The 22,629-nt window shown below is 35.4% G+C and overlaps 1 protein-coding gene across 3 annotated transcripts in view; it reads right to left on the bottom strand.

Moving 5' to 3' along the window:
* Window positions 1-379: 379 nt before the first annotated feature.
* NDST4 (N-deacetylase and N-sulfotransferase 4) overlaps window positions 380-22,629 on the bottom strand; it is a 238,459-nt gene continuing 216,209 nt past the window's right edge. For 2 of the 3 annotated variants that reach the window (XM_087437695.1, XM_087437694.1), the window contains one exon: window positions 20,997-22,587. In XM_087437695.1, the coding sequence (XP_087293821.1) occupies window positions 22,468-22,587 (120 nt within the window). In that variant the 3' untranslated portion in view covers window positions 20,997-22,467. Of the gene's footprint in view, window positions 821-20,996; window positions 22,588-22,629 lie in introns of those variants that run through there. The other variant, XM_087437693.1, reaches the window with a different exon arrangement.

The raw sequence follows: 22,629 nt of genomic DNA, 5'->3' as shown, positions 1-22,629 counted from the left end.
ACCCTTTCACTCTTCTTTTCATGAACCTTAGATCTCCTTCATTCTGAGACAGGAAAGACATGAAGATGAAAGAAAATAGCAAAGGTTGATAATAATATGCAAAGAAACATTACCTGGGCAAAAATAAGTGACAGTTTGGAAAGAACACTTAGAAACAGAATAGGAATCATTTTGTCCTGTGTTTATTAATTACCTGTGAAAGTCACTTCACCTGAAGGGTAGGCTCCCAGGGCCAGCCTCACACCGGGCACACAGTAGACCCTCAGTAAGTACTAGGTGAACCCCAATGAAAGGACAAATGAATCCAGTTTCTGGGATGAAAGTTGTATACTAAATGTACTTTATAGCAATAACACAAAATTATTAGAATTTGGAAGACTAACAGGATGTTGTCTGTGGCATTCTGCATGGCAGTCTCCATGACTTGCAAGTTGAGAAATTTACCACCTGTGATAATTTACCACCTGGGGTATGGCATAGGTCATAGTTAATCTACTCTGTCCAGCTATTATTTCTTGAGGCATCCATCTTGATACGATGATTAAAGAAATTTATCTACCTGAAATCCTATATTTACATCCCATCATAAACTTTAGAACAGCTTAGACACCAGACCTTGAGAATAAGCCAGAGCCCCAAATTTCTAGCTATTTTGAGATATAAACTAGGAGGGGAAAAAAGCCTCCTTAGAAGCAGAGTCCCTCTTCCTGGGGGCAGGGTTTGGTATTTGATTGTCTCTTTTCATCCTCATTGGCATTATTTTCCTTCATCTTGGTAACTTGGAGACTTGGTGTTTCAGTTAAAGTTGAAATCACAGACACTGCACAGAAAGAGAAGAAGATGATAAGGAAAAGGGAAGAAAACATCCTGTACTTCTGCTGAGCATTATTGACTCCTAGAGGAAAATAAAATCTGGTTGTGACTTTTTGGCTTGGGAGGAAAAAAGTGGCAAAGCTGCCATAGTTGGCAAGAGAATTCCTTTTGTAATTGATGAAGGGAGAGAAGATGGAATAGGTTCCCTTTGAAATTATAGAAAGAAAGAATACCCCGGAATGTATGTGCTATCGTCACAATGACAAATAGCGTCATAGTTCAAATGTTACTGGCAAATTCCTTACATTGAATATTGTTTGCTATGCTCTTCCTGAAGGTATGCATGCATTCGCTTATTCAGCAACTCTACGGTGCCCCTCACGTAGTTCAGGAGCTCTGCTCTGTGATGGGAATCTATTTGTGAATGAGACTAAAACCTTTCTTGCTATCTTATCGGAACCTAGTGTTTGTATGAGGGTTACCATTCCTATGAAAAAAATCCAGCCGTAGAACCCAACCAAGAAACAGTATCCTATGAAATTTACAGATCTCTCTTACCCAGGCCCAAGATGTCAATCACCTGGTACAGTCCTTCTTTGGATCCAAAAGTCATTTGATCCAAAGTCCTTTCTTTGGATCCTACTCACTCCCTTTGCATATGTCCCCCGCCTTCTGTATTTGTTCAATAAAAAGAAATTTCTATGTACTCAAAATTTTGCTTTTTTACTTCATTATCTTAAGTGAATCAGGCTTCTCCCGACGTAGCACCTGCATTTCAATCTCATGAAATTGAGACCTGTAACTTGTAACTTATGACCTGTGTGACCTTGATAATTAATATACTTACCCTTTGGAGCCTTGGCTTTCCCATCCATTAAAGGGTGTAATAACAGCACTTAAGCCATGGATTTGAGTATTAGGTGAGATAATGCATGAGTTTGAGCATCTTTTCACATATTTATTAGCCATTCACATTTTCTCTTCTGTGATATGCTTATTCTTGTCTTTTGCCAATTTTTTAATTGGCCAATCAATTCAGTATAAAAGTTCCAAGTTGTGTTATTTCGTGAAAATATTTGTATGCTTATCTTTTTCCTTTTCTAGGTGTGGCCTCTGACTGAGGGCTCAGGCCTTGCTGCTACTGATGAGGGGAAGAGGGAATGAGGGTAACAGATACACAGTAATAAGTATGCTGAATTCTGACTTCTGTGGTAAGGGATATGTCTATATTTATATCTATATCTATCTATATCTTCATATCTATATTTATTTCTATTTCTATCTATATACACACATTCACATATAAGCATACGTATAATTATTATTGTTACTTTTAATCAAAGAAAGGGGAAGGAATTGCAGGTTTCATGGTGGTAAAAGGTAGAAGGTGAAAGGTAGAAGACTCTGGGCGCTGGTCAAAAGGAGAGGAAAAGCCTGTAAGTAGGATTGACTCTAACAAGCCCCAAACACACCATTTGAAATCATATGTCATGTTATCATATTATATACAATATTATTTATATAGATAATCCATTTAAGTGAGTGTGAAATATAATGAATAATTTTGAAGTATTGTCAATTTCCTAAAAATAGGAAATTAATGTGATGTAAAATGAATGTGCATTCTATAATTCTGTTTTCAATTATCTTTTCAACAGAGGCAATTACAGAATACATCTTATTTTAATTTAATGACTTTCTTATAGACACTATTATAATAAAAAGCATTATAAAGTAATATTACATGTTGTCATTCATTGTCCTCGCTGTTTACATTTTGTCATTCTGCTCAGCTTGAATATTGATGTGAAGAAATTTGTTTCACTTCCCTGGTCTAATGCATTAATATTAAGAGATTTAGGATATTACGTACTTAAAATAACAATCTAACATTTGTTACTTTACATATACACCACACTAAGTTTTGCTAATTCTCTACTAAGTTATTTCAAAATAAATATACAAAAATAACATGTGAGATCCATGAAAATATGTATAATTTTTGATAATAAGGAAGGGTTGGACATTTACATCTTAAACTGGCTAAATATCATATATGTTTGTGATATTTATTTGAATCAAGTTTTTTACCACAAAAGAAAGACTTTTATTTATATTTAAAAACATTTTTAAAGGTACAGTAACATTTTGAATTTTCAAAATGCAAAATTTAGTATTCTAAACCATAGTTTAATTTTTTTCATCAAATCAGCTAAATAGAGAACATATTGCTATCACTAATTTACCTAACTCAATGTTTAGACTCAGTAATTGAATTCTTCTCACTAAATGTGGAAGTGCCTATAATATATTTATAGTGACTGAAACATTTAAAATGATGGATACTTAGTTTATGAATATTCTACAATACATAATAAACTTTTATTTTTTATCATTTTTCATCTGCAGGCCTAAGTTTTAGTCATTTTAGTATATTCCTTTACAGTATACACCTGGAACTCAGTAAATATGAGCACATTTTAATCTTCCCTTTGGAGATGTGTTTCGTTCTTTAGATGCTACAAAGAAGTCTTAAAAATATAATGTCATCTCTGAGCATATGAGCATCTGGAAGGCAACTGAGTTTGTAAAAATTGCAGTAGATTTTTATTGTCTAGACTTATTACAAATTTATCAATCTAAAATGCAGTTACTGTTACTTAAGTGAATCAATCGTGAAACTAAATTTCAAAAGTGCCCTTAGCTTCAGAGAAAAACCACACTCAATGAGCTGTAGACGACCATTCAAGAGGGCACTTTTCCAAATACTGTTTATGACATTGTGCTCGTATTCCTTGACATCTCTTCAAGGTAACTTATTTCCTTATAGCCACTTTTTTAAAAATGTGATTTTTTCAAACAATAATCTAATACAGGCATTTGATGAACATGCAAATACGTCCTTTAAGGTTTCACATCATTTCTATGCTACCACTGTCTTAATTTCTGATTTATTTACGTCCACAATGAGTTATAATAGCCAGTTCACTTTATTCCTGGGGTGCCTTATTTAGTGTGCACTTTATTAAAAGTGTCATTGCTGCTGCTGCATTGACGGCAAAAATTAAAGCTGAGTTACACATTTTGGTTAGAGGGCTTTTTACATACGTGTTTTAAAAACTCTGCATTTTGAGAAAACTTGAAGTATTTTTCTAATAATTTGATATTTCTTAAAAACACAAAATCAAAGTACAATATTTTCCAACTTGTAACTAATTTCCTGATGGCTCTTTTTATATACTATTATACTATTAAATGAATACTATATCTGGCCAAGTTTGATTGCTTAAAATATTAAATACTGTGATTTCAGAGTCTAAAACATTTTATCCTTACATAGATAAGAATTGTATAGAATACCCAGTTTCCCAAGTTAAACTGGGCAAAACCAGATTGTTTAATGTGACAGCTGTACCCTGTAAATTGGATCATATTTCTGTATGTTAAACATCAGAATGGTGGGGTGTGTAGACCAGAATTCAGAAGTGGTACCAATCTGTGCAGATGCAGTAAAGCTTTTTAAAAGCTACTGTAGGGCCGGCCCGGTGGTGCAAGCGGTTAAGTGTGTGCGCTGTGCTGCAGCGGCCTGGGGTTCGCCGGTTCGGATCCCGGGCGCGCACCGTCGCACCACTTGGCAGGCCATGCTGTGGCGGCGTCCCATATAAAGTGGAAGAGGATGGGCACGGATGTTAGCCCAGGGCCAGTTTTCCTCAGCAAAAAAAGAGGAGGATTGGCTGATGTTAGCTCAGGGCCGATCTTCCTCACACACACACAAAAAAGGTACTATAATGCTAAAACACGTGTACTGTATCACTCTAGTCTGAAAAAGAAAATTGTGTTTGAACTGACCACCTGCTACGTCAGGTTAGAGAAATTTTTGGACCATTTGATAGACCATCAGATCTCCTCCCTAGGTTATGTGTATCGACGCATGATCCAGTTGGAAAGAAATCCAGCTAAACTTATGTAATAACCATCTATTTCATTAAATCGAATTTCCTCTCTGGGTTTTCGTCACTCCTGCCCTCTCTAATTCCTGTGCTCTCCCCTCCCTTACATACCCATTTTGCTCACCTTCATAATTCAGAATTTTGTTCAGATAAATCTTCCTTTAGGAAGTGTTCCCAAACCCTACTGTCTAGGTCAAGTCCTTATTTCGCCCATAGAATCTATGTGTTGTTTTATTAGAATATTAGCATTCTGTGTTGAAATTGACTGGTCATTTGTCTCTTCCCCCACTTGACTCTAAACTTGAAGGCAGAAGCTCTATCTTTTTCATTAACATCTAGTAATCCTGAAATATTTTAAGGGATTTATGACTATCTATTGAGAGAATGAATGACGCTGGTGTATGTGAAGTTACAGCTGAATTGTCAATCTATCTGAAAGTGTTCATTCAATCGCAAGCACTTCTGACTCAGACTCTGGGAGGGTCTGATACACAAGAAACATTTCAACTGATTAAAAAGAAGAGATATTTAAAAATGTTTGGCATGATATTACATATTTAAATTAATGATTTGGGAACAGTAAGATGGATATATATAAGCCTGGGCATTGGTAGGTCAACATTATAAAGAATTTTAATTCCTGCGATTTTGGCCCAAGCTTAAGAAGTTTTTTGAAAGAAGTTCCTAAGTACAGTTTCACCACTTCCATTACTTTTTTTCTTGTTAGTCAAGCTTAATGATATTGTAAGAGAGGACCAATTAATTTTATTTTGTTCATTTTTATATTCTGGATGGCAAATCAATATAAAAATAGATTTACAGAATAAATTATTAGGTTAATATGGTAATGGTCATAAAGCAATTAGATGGAGTTCAATAATAAAGCACCATAGCCATATACATTTTTATTGTCTATTATCTCATTATTTAAAATCGTGATTTATGAAGTGAAATATTACTTTAACGCTTTTTTCCAGGTTTAGCAATCTTTTCATTCGATGACATTTAATCTTATGAATAACAGTGTTTCCTTGTTAGAGAAAAAGATACTAGAGAAAGCAAATTTGAAAATGCCACTTGTGTGTTCCTCTAAATTCAATTTGATCGAGTTTGATTTAAAATAATTTAGCTTAGCAAATATTTGCTGAGAACTTTGTTCTATCCTGAATAGCTCTCAGTCCAAGCTTACTACACACAAACATTTCTAAACTCTCTTTCTATCTCTGGAAGAGTTGTCTACAATATCCTGACAATATTTTTATTTTTATAGTTAAAACAGATATATTTATTTATAGATATATCACTTCAGTATTTATAGTGAAGCAACATTGAATGGCTGTAAGCTTTGTGGTGCATGGAATTATCTTATGGGGCTTTGTAGGTTGGTGACAGTGATCTAGCAAGTTCCTCCAGGAACGGGGGTATGAATTCACTCATATGCTACAAAGCTTCCAGACATGTTTCTTTTTTATTCACACGTATGTTTTAAAGATCCTGGGTTTTGTCCCTAATCACTAAGCCTTGATGAAGTTTGCTGCATACAACATAATGAGATATTTAACAAATCTGAACTACATTAAACTTAAAAAATTTAAGTGGTTAAATAAGTCCCTCCCTGGAAGTGCATGGTAGGCTTACACCTCCCCCAGTGGGTATGAAGAAATGAACCCATATGAACCTAAATTTCCAAAAGTGAGTGTGTTTTATTAATTTAGAAGACTATGTTCAACCTTTTTGAGGTTCTTAATGATACAATTAAAAAATGATATGTGGCTCTATGAAGCGAAGAGAAAATTATCATAATTTTTCTGTTTCAAAAATTTCCATCCAAGAAACTCAAGGAAATCAAATGCCAAACAATTAAAATTTTTGGAAAACCGTCATATAGTACCAAAATAAAATAATTAAAAGATTTCCATAGCTCTCCTATGGGAACAATAGTCTCCCACAAAGAAACTAACACTCTAGAAATGACACTGGGAAAAAAACTCCCCCAGGCACAATATGAGCTAAACTGTAAAATGCATGAAGAAAATTGGGGGCTAATATTAAGACAGCTCTAAAATCTTATTTTATACATGTAGTAATTTTGTACAAAAAAGAATACTTAAATACACAATAGTTTTGACAGAAAAAATGAATGATTTAATGATATTTTAGATTATATTTCATGTATAATGCAATTGCATTCAAAACTTTGATAGGATTAACATGTTTATATACTTGGCAAGATGATATTAAAATTATATTGGACAATAAACAAGCAAGAAAAGACACAGCACATGGGAAAATCAAGAATAATTCTAATAATATAAACTAAAAGCTATAGTGATCAACAAAGTTTGATATTGGCACAGTAATATTTCAACAGAAGTGAATAGATAGCCTAGTTTATATTATTTAATATTTATTAAAATGGTTCTATGAACCTGTGGTGGGGATGAAGGAGAGAAATCTAGACAATTAGTATCACTTGACGTGTGGGCAGTAGTTTATTGTGAGATAATGAGGCACCATCATTCCTCCAGCAGAAACAAGTAGTGAAAGTCATGTCAATATTTGGTATGGCCTCTTTTGGAGACAAAGTAACTCTGATCATATAGTTATAGTATAATACACTTGCAACAATTTCATGAATATGAATTTAAACTAATTTGTTTCATGAAATTGGTATTTTCTGTAACCACACAGTTGCAGAATAATGTAAATATGCACAAATGTATCCTAAATTAAGAATGTGTTTCTAATCATATATAGACCAGCCAGTAATATATAACACATGGAAAAAAATATTTTTGTTATGTGTTTGGGTGTCATGGACAAATAACCTTTTTTTTGTTATATATTTCAGCTTCATAAGTACTCGGAAAGGTGATACTTCATATAACATTAATAACATAATATCTTAAAGTTTGCCTATTATCTACTGTCCCAAAATTTCATTTGGGAGTTCATTTGTGGAGTTCTACAATGATCATTTTGATCAAAAATACTATACTAATTGCCCAAACTAACTTTACTTTCTTATTTGTTTTAAAAAAGATTTAAGCATATTAAGAAGGAAAACTGAATTTTTAGCAACTTTTCATTTGTATTTTTCATTTGTTTCATTTACATTCAAAATCATTTTAAATTAAATTATCATTTGCTAAATTATGACTTGATAAATTATGTATGGGAAGTAACTATCACCTAGACCAACTAAAATGAATGTTATTTGCTTAATCATGTAAATGCCATGTTTAAATTTTTTTCCATTTTTTTAACTTCTTTTATCAATGAATTCAAGAATTTGAGTTCTTTTTCCTTCCTTATCTAAATCTGATAACAAGATATATGTAGCAGAACTCTAGCCTTTGGGAAAATTAATTAGTGTCAGTGTACCTGATAGTAAGTATAGGGTCACCTTTCTAACTCTCTTTGGTTCCCTCCTAGCAAGATAAATGAACAGCCACAACAAGAAAAACAATCCCCGTCTAGAATTTAACAACTGAAAAAGTAAAGCATCTTATTTTATAACCCTCTTCTAAGATTCTTGCCTGGACTCTGAGATGAGCGTTAAATCCTCAGACTTCCTGGGAACTGCTTCCCCTCCAGGCTTCCTGGGCCATAAGGACCCTCTTCCTTGGCCTGGCTGGTCCTACCAGGGACTGCTCTGATGTTATCCCAAAGCATTAAGCTTATTTCCATGGCCTTCTTTGTTTTCCTTGGCTTAGTCATGACACAGGTTTTCTAAGACCAGTACCTAAACACAGTCTTTTAACATGCCCCACACAACCGCTGTTTTCCCACGGCACTTGTGTTATTAAATCCAATACAGTTCTTCTTGTTTGGCTTCTCTGTGAACCCCTGGCTTTCTGTGATTCTGGTGGAATAGATCTTAGCAGTTTCTACCTTTAAAAAAGTTGTAAAAGAGGCCGGGAAACAATGTGTTCAGCACCCTCCCTGGAGCAGCGGAGAGATCTGCAATAAATCCATAGAACTTATTGCTGTTGCTTTGAGCTTTGAAACAGACCAATTTACTTTCTCCTCTGTAGGGTCTAATTCATTAGACTCCTGCTATAAAACTTTTATTGGAGAAGTTGAATCATAAAGTCAACCAGAGAGAAAAGATTTGGTGATAGGTGGTATAAGTGTCATAATATGAAGAATAAAACGCTGCTGACAAAATAAAAAAGGACTTATTCACTGCTTTTAGAAGTGAAACAGTTTGAGAAAGATAACAAAATTGCATTCCCAGTGTGATAAACGTTAGTTTTGCAAACTTTACAATGGTTTGGCATAGTTGCATGTTTGCTGTATTGGAGACGGGATTATCTGTATTACTATACTGCACACACACACATTTATATATATCATATATATGTATGCATTTCTATATGATGTATGTACATATTTTCTATACATATATCTAATCATACGCTATAAATAACATGTATAACATGTGTGTTCTCCTGACGAGGGCAGATGACTTGATTTGGAAATGAGGGTAATTGCTCCTCTTTTGCAGAAATTTGGGGTAGATACAAGTCTCCTGCTCACACACTTCTTCCCTAGTCTATAGATAAGATTAAAACGTATTTAACTGCATTATTAAATAAAAGAGCAAATTAAATAAGTGAACAAATAGAAAACTTTCCACACAGACAACAAATTAACCAATCAAACATTAGCTGTCATTCCCCAAATGTTATATCTTCTCTTTTCTTTTACTCTTAGATATCATACTCTTCAGAATTAGAAAGGAACGTAAGGCTGGAGTTTTAGATTTAATTTATGACTTTCCTTTAAAATACCAGTTCAGTCTATTATTGGACACCTGAAAATGTGACAGTTACTACTCCTCCAAGCAGCTCATTCCAATTGCCCTATTTATCAGAAAATAATTGTTTTCTATTAAAGAGAAATTTACCTTTCTATAACTTCTATTCTTTTTGGTGACAGGTTCTTGAGACAAATAAATTCTTGAAACCCATTCTTACTTTTGATAACTCTTCATTTTCCTTTTCCGTACCCCAACTTCTGTTACAATAGTCCCAGTTTCTAATATGCTCTTCATGTTTTATGTTTCTTTGCCATCTTGGTTTTTCTTTCAATTCATATTTTTTGCAAATATTCATTGAGGGCCAGGGAGCTGCAGGCACAGGAAATACCACAGTATACAAAAGCAAGCCCTTTCTCTCATGGAGCTTATGATATAGTTAGGGGAGGCAGACAGAAGAACAAAAAAATAATTCATACATCAGCTGGTGATAAGTGGCAGAAAGAAGAATCAAGCTGGGAAAGTAGATGGGAGAACGATGGTGCAGGAGTCTGGAGAGATTCATCTGATAAGGTGACATTTAAGCAAAGATTTGGAGGAAGGGAGGGGATGAGCGGTGCAGATATCTGGGGAAATTGTATTTATGCAGAGGGCACAGAGAGTGAGCAGGATCCTCTCTGCTGTGGGAGCCTGTTTGGCATGTTCAGAGAAAAGCAAGGAGGCTAATGTGGACTGGAGATGGTGGGTGATGGAGGAAGTGATAGGAAAGATGGTCAAAGAACTGCTCTGGCTAATATGGAAAATAAGCTCTCGGAGCTCAAATTTGTAAGTAGGAAACACTATTAGTTCCCTTTGAAAAAGATAGTGGGGGTCTCAATTAGGGTGCCAGGGTTGGATGTGCTAGGATGTACTCAGAGTCTGAATAGTTTTGAAGATAAAGCTGATAGGATTTGTTGACAGATAAAGGTTGTGAGAAAAAAGAAAGGAGTCATGGTTGACTCAGCAGTTTTTAGACTGAACAAACGAATTGCCCTTTCTGTAAATGGGTAACCTGTTTTTCTTAGAAAGGGAAAATAGTACATTTGGCTAATGTTTCATGCATGGCCCTTCCATAGTATAAAGTTCACTTGAGAAATTCCATGTCCTAGGTGTGATCTGTTTAGCACAAGATAAAGTAAAGCAGTCAACTCTCATAATCTAGGTTCACTATTATCCACTTGCATGATCTAGGTATATTGTTCTTAATGGGCCCTAATATTGTATCAGCATTTGTGGATGTTCACTGTTTTTCATGTTGAGTTTATCATTAAATTAAGTCCTGGTGTCCCTTTCAACCCCAAACTGTGTGACAGGGGCTAGGTAGCTGTTTACCAAATGTGTATCCCATCCTTTCATGCAAACAGCTCAGTTACAGCACCCAGCCTCTCTTGTAGTGAAGAGGGGTCATACGACTGAGTTCTCGGCAATGCAACATGGGCAGAAATGATGAACATACTTTCTAAGCTTGGCCTTCAAAAAATCTCTCCCTAAGAAAGCCTCCACTCTCTCCTACCCCTGACACTTTTTGGATGTTGACACAAGGCAATCTTGGGTTTAACATGAACAAGAGGACAAATTCTCTGTGTGAAGGAGAACACTTCTTCTGGGGGGCGGGGAAGATGGAGGAAGAAAGAGAGAGATAGAGAGAGGGGTGGGGAAGAATGAGAGAATGACTGGGACAAGAAAATGATGAAATAAAGTGGATTTGAGAACCAAATCTAGGAAAGAATTTTGATGATAATCACTGGCACATGGAACCAAATGGAAGCAACTAGATAAGAGACCCACTAAGTTTTTGAAGGATATATATTGGCAAAGATATCATAAGTCTAGATTTTGAAAAAAAAAAAAATGACACCTAGATGGTAGAGATGGGAGCCATCAGGGGAAAAAAATGATCAAGGGAGTTCCTTTGAGTGAGAAAAATTAGGTTTTAATCAAGAAAAAGTTTTCTCACTGTTAGGCACCCCCTGCCTTCAGAGCAGACATGCATAATCATTACTGTCCACTGGCAGCTATGTGTCTCCTATTCTTCTCCTTTTCAAGTGGGAGTGTTTATTGTGGTTATCATGTCCTGGGCCCACCATTGTATATCTGTCTGTGATGAGAGAAGATGACTTGTACATGGATTGTCAGATCACAGGAGCCGTACCTGGACCTGTTGGAGAGGCTGACGAATGACTCAGAGATTCTCTACATTGAGCTGAATGAAGTGATCGTTCATTTTATAGGACTTTGTGTTATCTTCCTCAGGGAAAAGGTGAATGTGTTCCATGTGTAGAAGGAAGAATGTGATGGATAGTTGGTGATTGGAAGGGTGGGCTACAACAGAGAATGCCTAGCTGATTACCAGACCTATTTCCTTCCCTCTTGGCATACAGCTGGACTACATTTCCCAATCTCCCTTCAGTAAAGTGTGGCGTTGTGACCAAATTCTGGCCAACGTGATATGTGCTAGAGTGTCATATATTATTCTAAGGCCCATAAATTACTCCTAAATGATCCTAATTCTCACTTCCTCTGTCTCGCAAGCTGGATGTCCCAAGCCTATTATGATGATGGATGCCATGTTTGTGCTTAAAGATGTCAAAGCCTAGAACAGACTGGATTTCTGAATGACAGCATGGAGCAAAACTGCCTCCCTTACCCATTCCCTTTCCCCACTGATTGGATTTTATGAGAGTGCAAAATAAACTTTGATTGTATTGATCCAGGAAACTTTCAAAATTTACATGTTGTAGCACATTAGCTTGAGAAATCTTAACTAAAACCACTCTTTTTGATCAAATAGGTTTTTGGACCTAAGACTAGGAACTTGTTTTTAATTATTTTATTCATGCCAAATCCAGATTGCAACTTTGTTTGCAGAGATTTATATCCCTTCCAATTTTATCCTATATACAATTATCTTAATGATAGATTTCAGACAAGGGCACATAAACCTCCATACTTTCAGAATCTAGACAGCTGGGAATAGGAAAATAGTAGGTGATGCATCCCAGGGAACTGAAAAGTACATGCTCTACCTAAAGCCAATAAAGTAAATTTAAAAAACCCTATTTGCTAGTATATTCCAAAGACTGTAATATGGAGAACTTTGATATATATCTTCATCTGAATATTTTTATAAAAATTTTCTTGGACAAAACTGAAGAATGAGCCACTAAAATTTTCTCTTTAGGCAGACATTTATTCATGAATAGTATTCTTTGATTATGCTATTTCAACTATTAGCTGATTTACTGAACTTCCTTACTTTGTTGTTCATATTTCTCTTGGTTGTTCATCAAGATAGTAAATGAAACATTGCCCCACGACTGCTGAAATCTAGACAGATGCTTGACTTATATCCATATATTTGGGGACTCAAAAATTTGAAATATCTGGATTCTTCCAAACCTCAAAAGATGTGGACTAAAGACCGTTGCATCCGAATCACATGAGGAATTTTGACCTTCTATCACATCTCAATTTATGTCCTGACAATTAGTTTTCTGTGGAATACTTTTGCCAAATTTAGTTGCAAACGTTCTGTTCCAGAATCTTACCCATGAGAAAATATTGCTAAGTTCAATGTTCTGTAGTTTAAAAAATATACTATTTTTTTACCCAATTAAAAAAATTAGGTTGATATTTTCTAGTCTCTAGTCTTTTTCTCTTTTCAATATTCCTCAATAATAGCACCTAAACATTTTTATGTTATTCATCATAAATTTAATAATCTACTTTGCACATTCTCTCAGTGTTCCGAATAAGTCCTTCCCTTTCAGGGGACTTGAACTTAATGAGAATATTTCAGTTATTTATCGATCTTAGACTTTATTTTCATTTATCAGCGCTCTATCTTTAGGTTTCTCTTCTCAGTTATTTATGCAGGAAGAAATGAGGCTCAGAATTCCATAAATTGATCAACCACATAAAAATAGTTGACAGAACTGGGATTTTAAGATGTGGAGATGTTGCATGTGGTCACCTTGTTTTTGCCTCGTTATAACCATCTTGTGTTTTTAAATATATTGATTTTATATGCAGTTAGTTCTATATGAAGCCAACCCTTTTGGAACATACTTTTTAAAACTGTGTATTGTGCATCTGTAAATAGATATGCGCAAAGTAACTAACAGCGGCAAACGCTCTGGTAGTGGTTACTACATGCCAGCTACTATTCTAGGTGCTTTCATATATTGTAACTCACATAATCCTCACAATAACCTCAAGGGCTAGGTGCTACTATTATTTCAGTGTACAGATGAGGAAATTGTAGCACAGTGAGTGTAAGCAATGTGCCTGAGGATCCCCACATGAAGAGTAAGTGTTGTTGCCAGCATTGAGCTATGACTGGCTCCAGAGACCCATGCACCACGTGACGCACTGTAGTTCTTCAGGCTTAAATAGTTTAAAATAGTTTCATAGTCCTTGTTAAGGAAATCACGAGGGGTTCATACAAGTTGGTTCATTTCAGAGAATAGCACACAAATTGCTAAATGCTTGCTTTTTTATTTATATTGATTGAAGATGGCTGAGTGAGGAGGTGGTTGGAGTCTGCATATATTATATGTGTGTTACCTGTGACAAAGGCGTAACTTCTGTTAACTAAGTCTACTGTCGTATTTCCTATTAGCTTTGCCATACAACTAAAATGGGATCCAAGTGTCCTGGGGGTCTTCTCTGTGGGGAATATTATATATCTCTTCAATGCACAGGTATAGGTTTACATATACTTAATTTTATCAAGAGGTTAAAGGCTTCTGGATAAGACTCTGTGTGATTTCCAGGCCACATCCTGGGAACACGTAGGAGAGAATCACAATTGATCAGGACATGCGAGAGTTTAGTATGCTATAGACATTGTTAGCTGGAGGCACAGAGAGAAAAACACATCTATAGCCTCACTCTGTAGAGTATGAGTGAAGAGAGCTTATTTTAGATAACGTAGACAAACCAAATTCTGTTGGTTTTGAACCTCAAATGCCAAGTGGGTTATTGCAAGCCCACTATCCCCAACACTCCCCACCACATACTACTCTACCTTTGACTTATGATCCATCTTCATCAGCAAAAAAAATAGGGGAAAAAAAGAAAATATACTCAATGTGAAGTTTCCTCTCCTGACACACCCTAATTTGTACATCTCTGTGGCTTGGTCCACGTACCAAGATGCCACTGCTTGCTCTAGGTCAGAGGCATTTGAAATTTCTTTTTGCTTTTCTGAAAACCTTGTTGACAGTTATTCAACCCATCAGGATCTTTCCCTCTTACACCAATCCATGTCTAGAAATGGTCTTTGGTAGCCACAAGAATGCAGTCACGATTGCCAGTCGGTTCCTGGTTTCTCTTTTCTGCTGTATATTTTTACCCTGCGGCTAGTGTCTTACTCTGGGGTACCATTTAGATTTCTGAAAAGATTTGTAAGACTTAAGGAAATGAGAATAGATTCTTAAATAATTAAGAATATCCTAGAAATAACTGTATACATGGACATATTTGATTATATGGAAATATTTTAATTCTAATTGAATTCAAATTAGAAAGTGCTAGAGTTTTTAACATAACAATTCCACCTATCCTTTTTCTTGGCACTGTTTGCACAGACATTTTAAATGTGTCATTAAACAATTAGTATTATTCTCTTTTTCAGTAGAAAAAAATCTTTAAAACTCAAGGGACTTTGTGGTCAAATACCAAGTCAATGATCTCTTATACCCTTCAGCATGTTGAACACGTTTTAATTGTAAGCCATTCACTTTCACCACACAAAGAGCACTGTAGACAGGCAGCCCTTAGTTTTGTTCTGATTATAAACAAACACATTTGTAGGAAGCGATACTGTGAAAACTTTAAACCAATATGAAAGAACAACAGCCGATGCAGTTCAATTCCTGATGTGTCTAGGGATGCTTAATTTGGTCTGTTTGACTGGTCTTATTAAATAGGAATAGGTGACTTAGAGGTATAAACATAGACTCTTCTAAAGAATAGGCAATATGCCTAAATCCAAACAGCTTTGGAAAAACGTACATCTTTGTGCTGTGAATGAGAAAATGACTATATTTATCAGTTTTATGCTTACAAATTAAAGTTCAATTTCCTACCAATGTAAAGATATAAGGTAATGCATACGCTCATTTAACAGTTACTTACTTTGTGCCAGATACTATGTTATGCATGAGCGATACAAACGTGAAAAGACATCTCTCATTTTGATAATTTACAGTTTGGCATGTAGACAGATGTGAAAAATTACAGTACGATGTAGGTGCAATAATAATGATGCAACCTAGGAATGACAAACCAGCTGCTGGTATTATAGCTCTAAATACATTATCATTATTACCCAGATATTAACGGTCTAATGCCAAGGGAACTGGAAGATTTCTGGTACAACTTAAAGCCAGAGACCCAAAGTTAAGAGGCTTAATACTTCTGTGATTTAGATATAAAGGAATTGGGGAGCAAAAGGGAGAGGACTTCCACAGCCAGGTTGCTTGAGATTCAAAGTGTTATCGTGCTAGTGAATCAGCAATGACAATTCATTCAGGAGATTGGATGAGGAAGGGACAAAAATGTGTGCGAGGCAGCAGCACGTACAAAGGCCTAGAGATGTAAAAATCATGAGGCAATTGGAGAATTGTAAAAGTTCATTGTAACTGGAATTTGGAATGTAATTTTTAAAAGATTGTGAAAAAAGAATGGTCAGGTAGACAAAACCTCATATCACAAAAAAACTTCATAGAATATATTATGGAGCTTGCATATCATCCTTTAGGTTTGGAGACATTTGAAGATTTTTAAGGGAAGGAATAGTATGGTCCTACTTACAAGTTATAAAGACCATTCTCTGGGCAGTGTGCTGTAGGATTTAGAGAGAAGTGAAAGTTCCAGTGCAGAAGTTGTGACAAAATTCTGCCAGAGAGATGATGAGAGCCTGGAGTAAAACTATGGTGAGAGGGGTGGGGTGAAGCTGAAAAGTAAGACTCTATATTTTGTGCTGCCCTGATATCCAGTAAATTCGGGAGCATCTTGAACGACCTAACCAGAAGTTCCCCGTTCCACTCTGCTCCTATGGTTGAGTCCCCTCACCAAAAATTGTCCTTATCAAGTGGAGCAGGTGCACTTTCTGATTATCCCTGAGTAGTAAGTTTCAGTTTCCTGCCAGCCTGCAGAATTATTCAGACCAGCCAATCATATGTTCCCGGAGGAACTAGGGGCACCTCACCCACTTGGTGCTACAAAGCCTGTCTCTTGCAGGTCTTGGATATTCATTCCTTCCCAAGGGCAGCCCCTTTGTGGCCTGGCATGGTGTGCAATGTCCTCCTCCCCAAGCTGTGAGTATATAAATGGCTGTTGTCTCATCTGTCCAGGACTGTTGTGTGTTTGGCTTCCCCTCATAAGCTTGGGGCTGGAGTCCCTCTCTTACCAGAAATATGAATAGGACACAATCGAAAACAAGGAGATGAGGAGAGCAGAGGTTAGAGCTGTGCTGTCCAGTATGAAAACCTCTAGCCACATGTGGCTACTAAGCACTTGAAATGTGGGAAGTCCAAGATTGTTATGTGCTGTAAGTGTGAAATACAAATTGGACTTTGAAGATTCAGTATGAACACAAGAATATAAAGATCTTATTAATTTTCTTATTGATTGCATGATGAAGTAATATTTTGGATACATTGTTTTAAATAAAATATTAAAATTATTTTCATCTTTCTATAGTGTTCTAAAGTGGTTACTAGAAAACTTAAAATTGCCTATGTGGTTTACATTGGTGACTCACATCATATTTTGATTGGGCAACTACGGTTTAGTGAAAGGCATTCAGGAAAAGAGTCAATGTAACTTGGGGTTGTGGAAGAGAAGGATTCTCAGATGGACTAAAGGCTTGGTCTGGTTGGGCGTAGTTTTCAAAAAGACAAGGGGATTGAGGGGAAGCAGAAACTTTACCTGAAAGGGGAGGAGATCAATTGAGGATGTGCTCAGTTTAGGTGCCCGGGAGATAGTTAGATGGGGATGAACAGAGTAAGGTGGGTAATAGGTCTGGAATTCATGACTAATTTGGGGCTGGAAATACAGATTTTGGAGTCACTAGTTCTGGCATTGAAAGCCATGAATAAAATTTCTGGAGCTGAAATGTAAAGTAAACTAAGAAGAAGGTTGATGGTATACATTAAGCTTGGGCAAATAATTAAGTAAATTGGTACTGCTCAACATATTTCAATACATTTTAATGAGTTTTTGTTTAATACTTACTATGTACCAGGTTTTGATAGTATATTAAGACCTTAGACATATGAGAAATAGTAAAATATTTTTTAATGGAAGTTAATTATTTATATAAATGTCTTATTTCAGGCCTGAAATACTGTGCATTTACAATGAAAAATACAAAATATAATAATGTTTGATATTAACAAATACAATAGAAAACAATATATTGAGGTATAATACAATGTTTCATTTGTGGAAAGGAGATCTTAGTAGAAGTTAAAGATAAAGGCTTGTGGAGGGGCTGGCCTAGTAGCATAGCAGTTAAATTTGTATGTTCCGTTTCGGCGGCCTAGGGTTTGCCAACCTGGGGTTCACCGGTTTGGATCCTGGGCACGGAGCTACTCACCACTCATCAAGCCATGCTGAGGCGGTGTCCCATATAGAAGAGCTACAACTCTACAACCATGATACACAACTATGTAGTGGGTGTTTGGGGAGAAAAAAGAAAAAAGAGGAAGATTGGCAACAGATGTTAATGCGGGGCCAATCTTCCTCAAAAAAGAAAAAAAGACGTGGAGAATTCAAAGAGATTTTCTTGTCATTATCTAGATTCTGTAAGTATTGATTCGTTCTTATATATATGCCTTCATTAAATTTGGTGGCTTTCCTTTGGTTTGAGGAAGTTGTACCTCTAGATCTGATATTCCTGATAGAACATCTATTGGGTTGCAAAGGAATTGAAGAGAGATATAAAGAGAAGGTGCTAGGGAGATATTCTACTGAATGAACTGAGGAAGAAGTAGACAGGAGGAAAGGGATAAAGGGACTTCAACAGAATGGACTGAGATAGAACAACCTTGCTCTGAATGTTGGTCAGAACAATAGCAGGGACCAGTACAAATTTTTATTTATTGGATAGTGATGGGGAGGATAGTTTCCTATATTCACCAAATACAATTAATTATATGTTTAAGATATATACTTTTTATTATTAAAGGGAGTAGGAAAACTTATTCTTGTTTGATGAAAGAAGAGATAGTGGTTTGAATATTGTACATCATTTTTTGTAACAAACATGTTCTAGCATAACTACATCAAGCATTGTGTTAACTAATTTAGATATATTCTCCTTTAATGCTTATAATAACCCAATTAGTAATACTTTATTGTCTCTATTTACAGAAAAGGAAACTGACTCAAGGACGTTTCATGAATTGTCCAAGGCCACACAGCCAGTGAGAGGCAGAAGTGGGTCAGAACCCAGGTATCTGAAGTCCACTCACATAACTCTCATATCTGGGTGCACTTGTTATACACTTGGAGCTCAGGGGGTATGTGCACAGTGAACAAGACAGAGGAAAGAAAAAAGATTCATCTATTGATTAAAACCTTGGATTTCAGAGGAGAAACAACATTAGTCTAGTGGCCATACCAGCAGTAGTATTTATTCTGAAGAACGAGAACCAAAGATATGTTATGCATATACTCTATCAGTTATTTTACAGTTTCAGTAAATGCAGAGTTCTTGATCTGCTTTTCCCACCCACCTCACGGCTCACACAAGAAAATATTTGTTTGCATATATATACATATATTGAGTATATATATATGTACCCATGGCTAAGCTGTGTTCCTGTAGTTGAGATAAATTTTATATACAGGACTACTAGATTTCTTTCTTTATGAAATCATTGGCCAGCATTGTTTTTGAGGTACCTCCATCAAGCAAATGGTTAATATGCTATCTAGACACCAAAAACAGGCTTTTAAGATATTATTCCACTCTAAATTGTCTGTATAATTAAAAATAAGTCAATACTCTGGTAAACAAGTCACTTTATATCATATTAAAACAGTGAGATAGAACAAAAACTATGTAAGGTAAATGTAAATAGATTTGTTGAAATTGGGGCAAATAAAATCTCTTATTAGACTGAGTGTTTTTTTTTTTTAGAAAAAGATACAGTGATAGAAGGAGTGTAAATTTTTCTCACTAGCATTCTTGCTTATTTAATCCTTTTTAGGCCATTGTTAAATACAAACAGAATTTGTTTTTGGATGAGATTTGTCGTATCATTTTTAGAGACTGGTATTTGACAAGCATATACTACATTTTCATTTAAGTTTATAATCAAATATTGTTCCTGCCTTTCTTAATGTGAAGCAGTCAATGATTATATTTGTGAGTTAGGCAACTGGAATAAAGAAAAGAAGGAAAGAGAAGAAGATATTGGCTTGCTTAAAGATTTTAGGAATTTCTTTAAAATTTAAAAAAATGTCATTCAAGATCATGAGATAGAATTTATTTAAAATGTTAAATAATTATATATATTAAATCTTGAGTCAATAATTCTGAAGTAGTCAGTAGGTAAAAATCAGGAAAAACCAAGATATTCTTAAGACTGAAATTTTTCCTGATTTATTATAATCTTCTCATAGCCTAGAGTCCCTCTGAGTAGTTTACTGTAAGATGAAGATGATTTATATAATTAAAATTTATTTGATTGTCTTGATTATCAATCTTAATAAGAAAAATGCAAACACTGATTGAAATGAACCCAGGGAAAAGAGTCTACTTGAATTGGAGGAATTTTGCTCTCAGATATCTGTAGGTAGGTGAATGATACTGTATACATTATTTAGAAAGAAATGAGAAAGTGTAGAAAATGAGTTACATTTTTAAAAATCTGATGATGAGTTGGACTTTGAGTTACATGAATTTTACTTAATTTCAAAAATATCTCCTTCTCTTCTATCAATACTTCTGTTATCCCACTCGGAAAAAAAAAGTTAATCTCTACTTCTAGAAAGAAAAAAATAGAATATAAACTGGAGGAAACTAGAGAGCAAATCAAATGTTAGAGCTCTAAATACACAATTATTGTGATTTTAGTGTGTTTAAAGGAACGCTATTGAGCACACGTTCACCTAAGTAGCAATAAGATTGAGAATTTGAGTCTCACAGTTAACAAAGGAACAACACAACAAGTTAGTGATTTGTATTAACTCATGTCCAAGAAGAATCTTACATTTTCTGAAAAAGATTAAGAGCCTCTAGATGCAGTGGGAAAACAACAGGAAAACAAACAAAAATCTTAATGAAGTATATATCCAAAGTTGAATTCTCAAATAAAAAAGGTAAAAATTCTTGATTCTCTTTTAGATTTGATTTGATTTGCTTGTTTAAAACAACAACTACAAAACAAACAAACAAAAACAAGACTCTTCCGTTTTTTTGAAGACATTAATTACGTCAAGCATAATTTCTCAAATTATAGGAAAAAGTAATATTATTTACAGCCTACAGAAAAATATTCTGGAGGAAGGATGGATTGATAGGTAATGTTACCAAAGCTAGTTTGATTAATGTTCTGTTGAAATTTTACCTTCATATACCAATGAAAAGATTAACAAGCTTTAATATATCTTCATTGACAAATGGAATAAAAATCCAACCAGCATGACAATAACCTCCAAATAGGAGAGGAATCTAAACTCTATGACAGAAAGAACATCACTTCTTCTCTAGAAATTAATTCTTGGGTGTCATGGCTGAGAAATAGGTTTTAGGGTAGAGAATTAGTGATGTTTCAAGAGGTAAGTTTTAGATTATATTTCCTTTTTTTAATTAGGCGTTAAAAACATAATCTTCTGCATTAGTACATGTACTGGCATATACAGAAGTCCATGCTTTAAAACGATTGACATATACTACATAGAAGGCACAAGGGCCTCACACTACCTGTTAACACACATCAGTGTTTTCATTCCATTTCTTATCAATAAAGCTCTTTCTTCCATGGATAGTGAAGAAATACATAAATACTACATCAATGTCAAGTTGGAAATACCTAGATTAATAGTAGGGTAAGCTTTTGGACCCTTGTAAAGACAGCCTTACACATACTTGTTAACATTACGCAGAGGATGCACTCTCATTTTTCCTTTTTCCCCAAAACTTCTGATAGATTTTGTCAGAATCGCACTGCAAAATTCATTGAGAATGGCTGACCTGCCAGATAAAGTAGTAATATCAGTGAATATGGAACCTTTCAGATGGTCCCCTCCTACAAGAGGAAAACGGACAGAAAACACGGGAGGCTGCAAATTCACAACTTCTTCAGCAAGTCAAGGAAATTCATAAAGAGGAGTAACAGAAGAAAATATATGTTGGCTAAATATAATAAATAATAACTGCTCGAAATGAGAGTATGGGATTATATAATTTCTTTTCACGACAAAAGCAAAATTGTTTTTCAATTAGCAAAAGGAAGATGTAAGCCCTTCATTCAAATATTGGGTTATTCCCAATCTCATTTACAGATAACTCAGTCCTTGTCTTTTCCTCAAGATTCTAATTCGTCACTTGCATATCATCAGGGTTCTCAGTCATACACACAGTTTCTGAAACCTTAAGGCTGGCAGAGGAACTGGCTGTGTTATGAGCCCCACACTGGAAACTGGATAATGCCACAAAACCCCATACTATTTCCCAAAAGCTCTGCCAGGGTTTGATGCTAGCAATTGCCAATGCGTGCATATGTAACAGTTTTCATTTGATGAAAAAGATGGAAGGAAATTTATTCACACAGACCTCTGTTGACAATCACAAGGGCATTCAGGGGATAAAAGTCGTGGGGTCTGTTTTTCTATTGAATAATCAAGTAAGCATCTCGCGAGCCTTGGTTCCTGTCTCCGGTGCTACCTCACTTTCTGCAGCTCCTGCCTCAGCCAGGATGGCAGGGGCTGCCCCAGTCTATGCAGCAGTTTGGACAGTTCCACATTATGATCTCGGTAGTAATTAGAGAGGAAAGTTCTAGACTGGAAAGCAAAAAGAAAAAGAAGACGTGAAGGAAGTCATTA

This window comes from Ceratotherium simum, chromosome 12, assembly GCF_057802395.1.
Source record: "Ceratotherium simum simum isolate JZ-2026a chromosome 12, ASM5780239v1, whole genome shotgun sequence".
Classification (NCBI taxonomy): Eukaryota; Metazoa; Chordata; class Mammalia; order Perissodactyla; family Rhinocerotidae; genus Ceratotherium; species Ceratotherium simum.
Note: the sequence above shows the minus strand (reverse complement) of the source record. Positions and strands in the feature narration are given on the sequence as shown.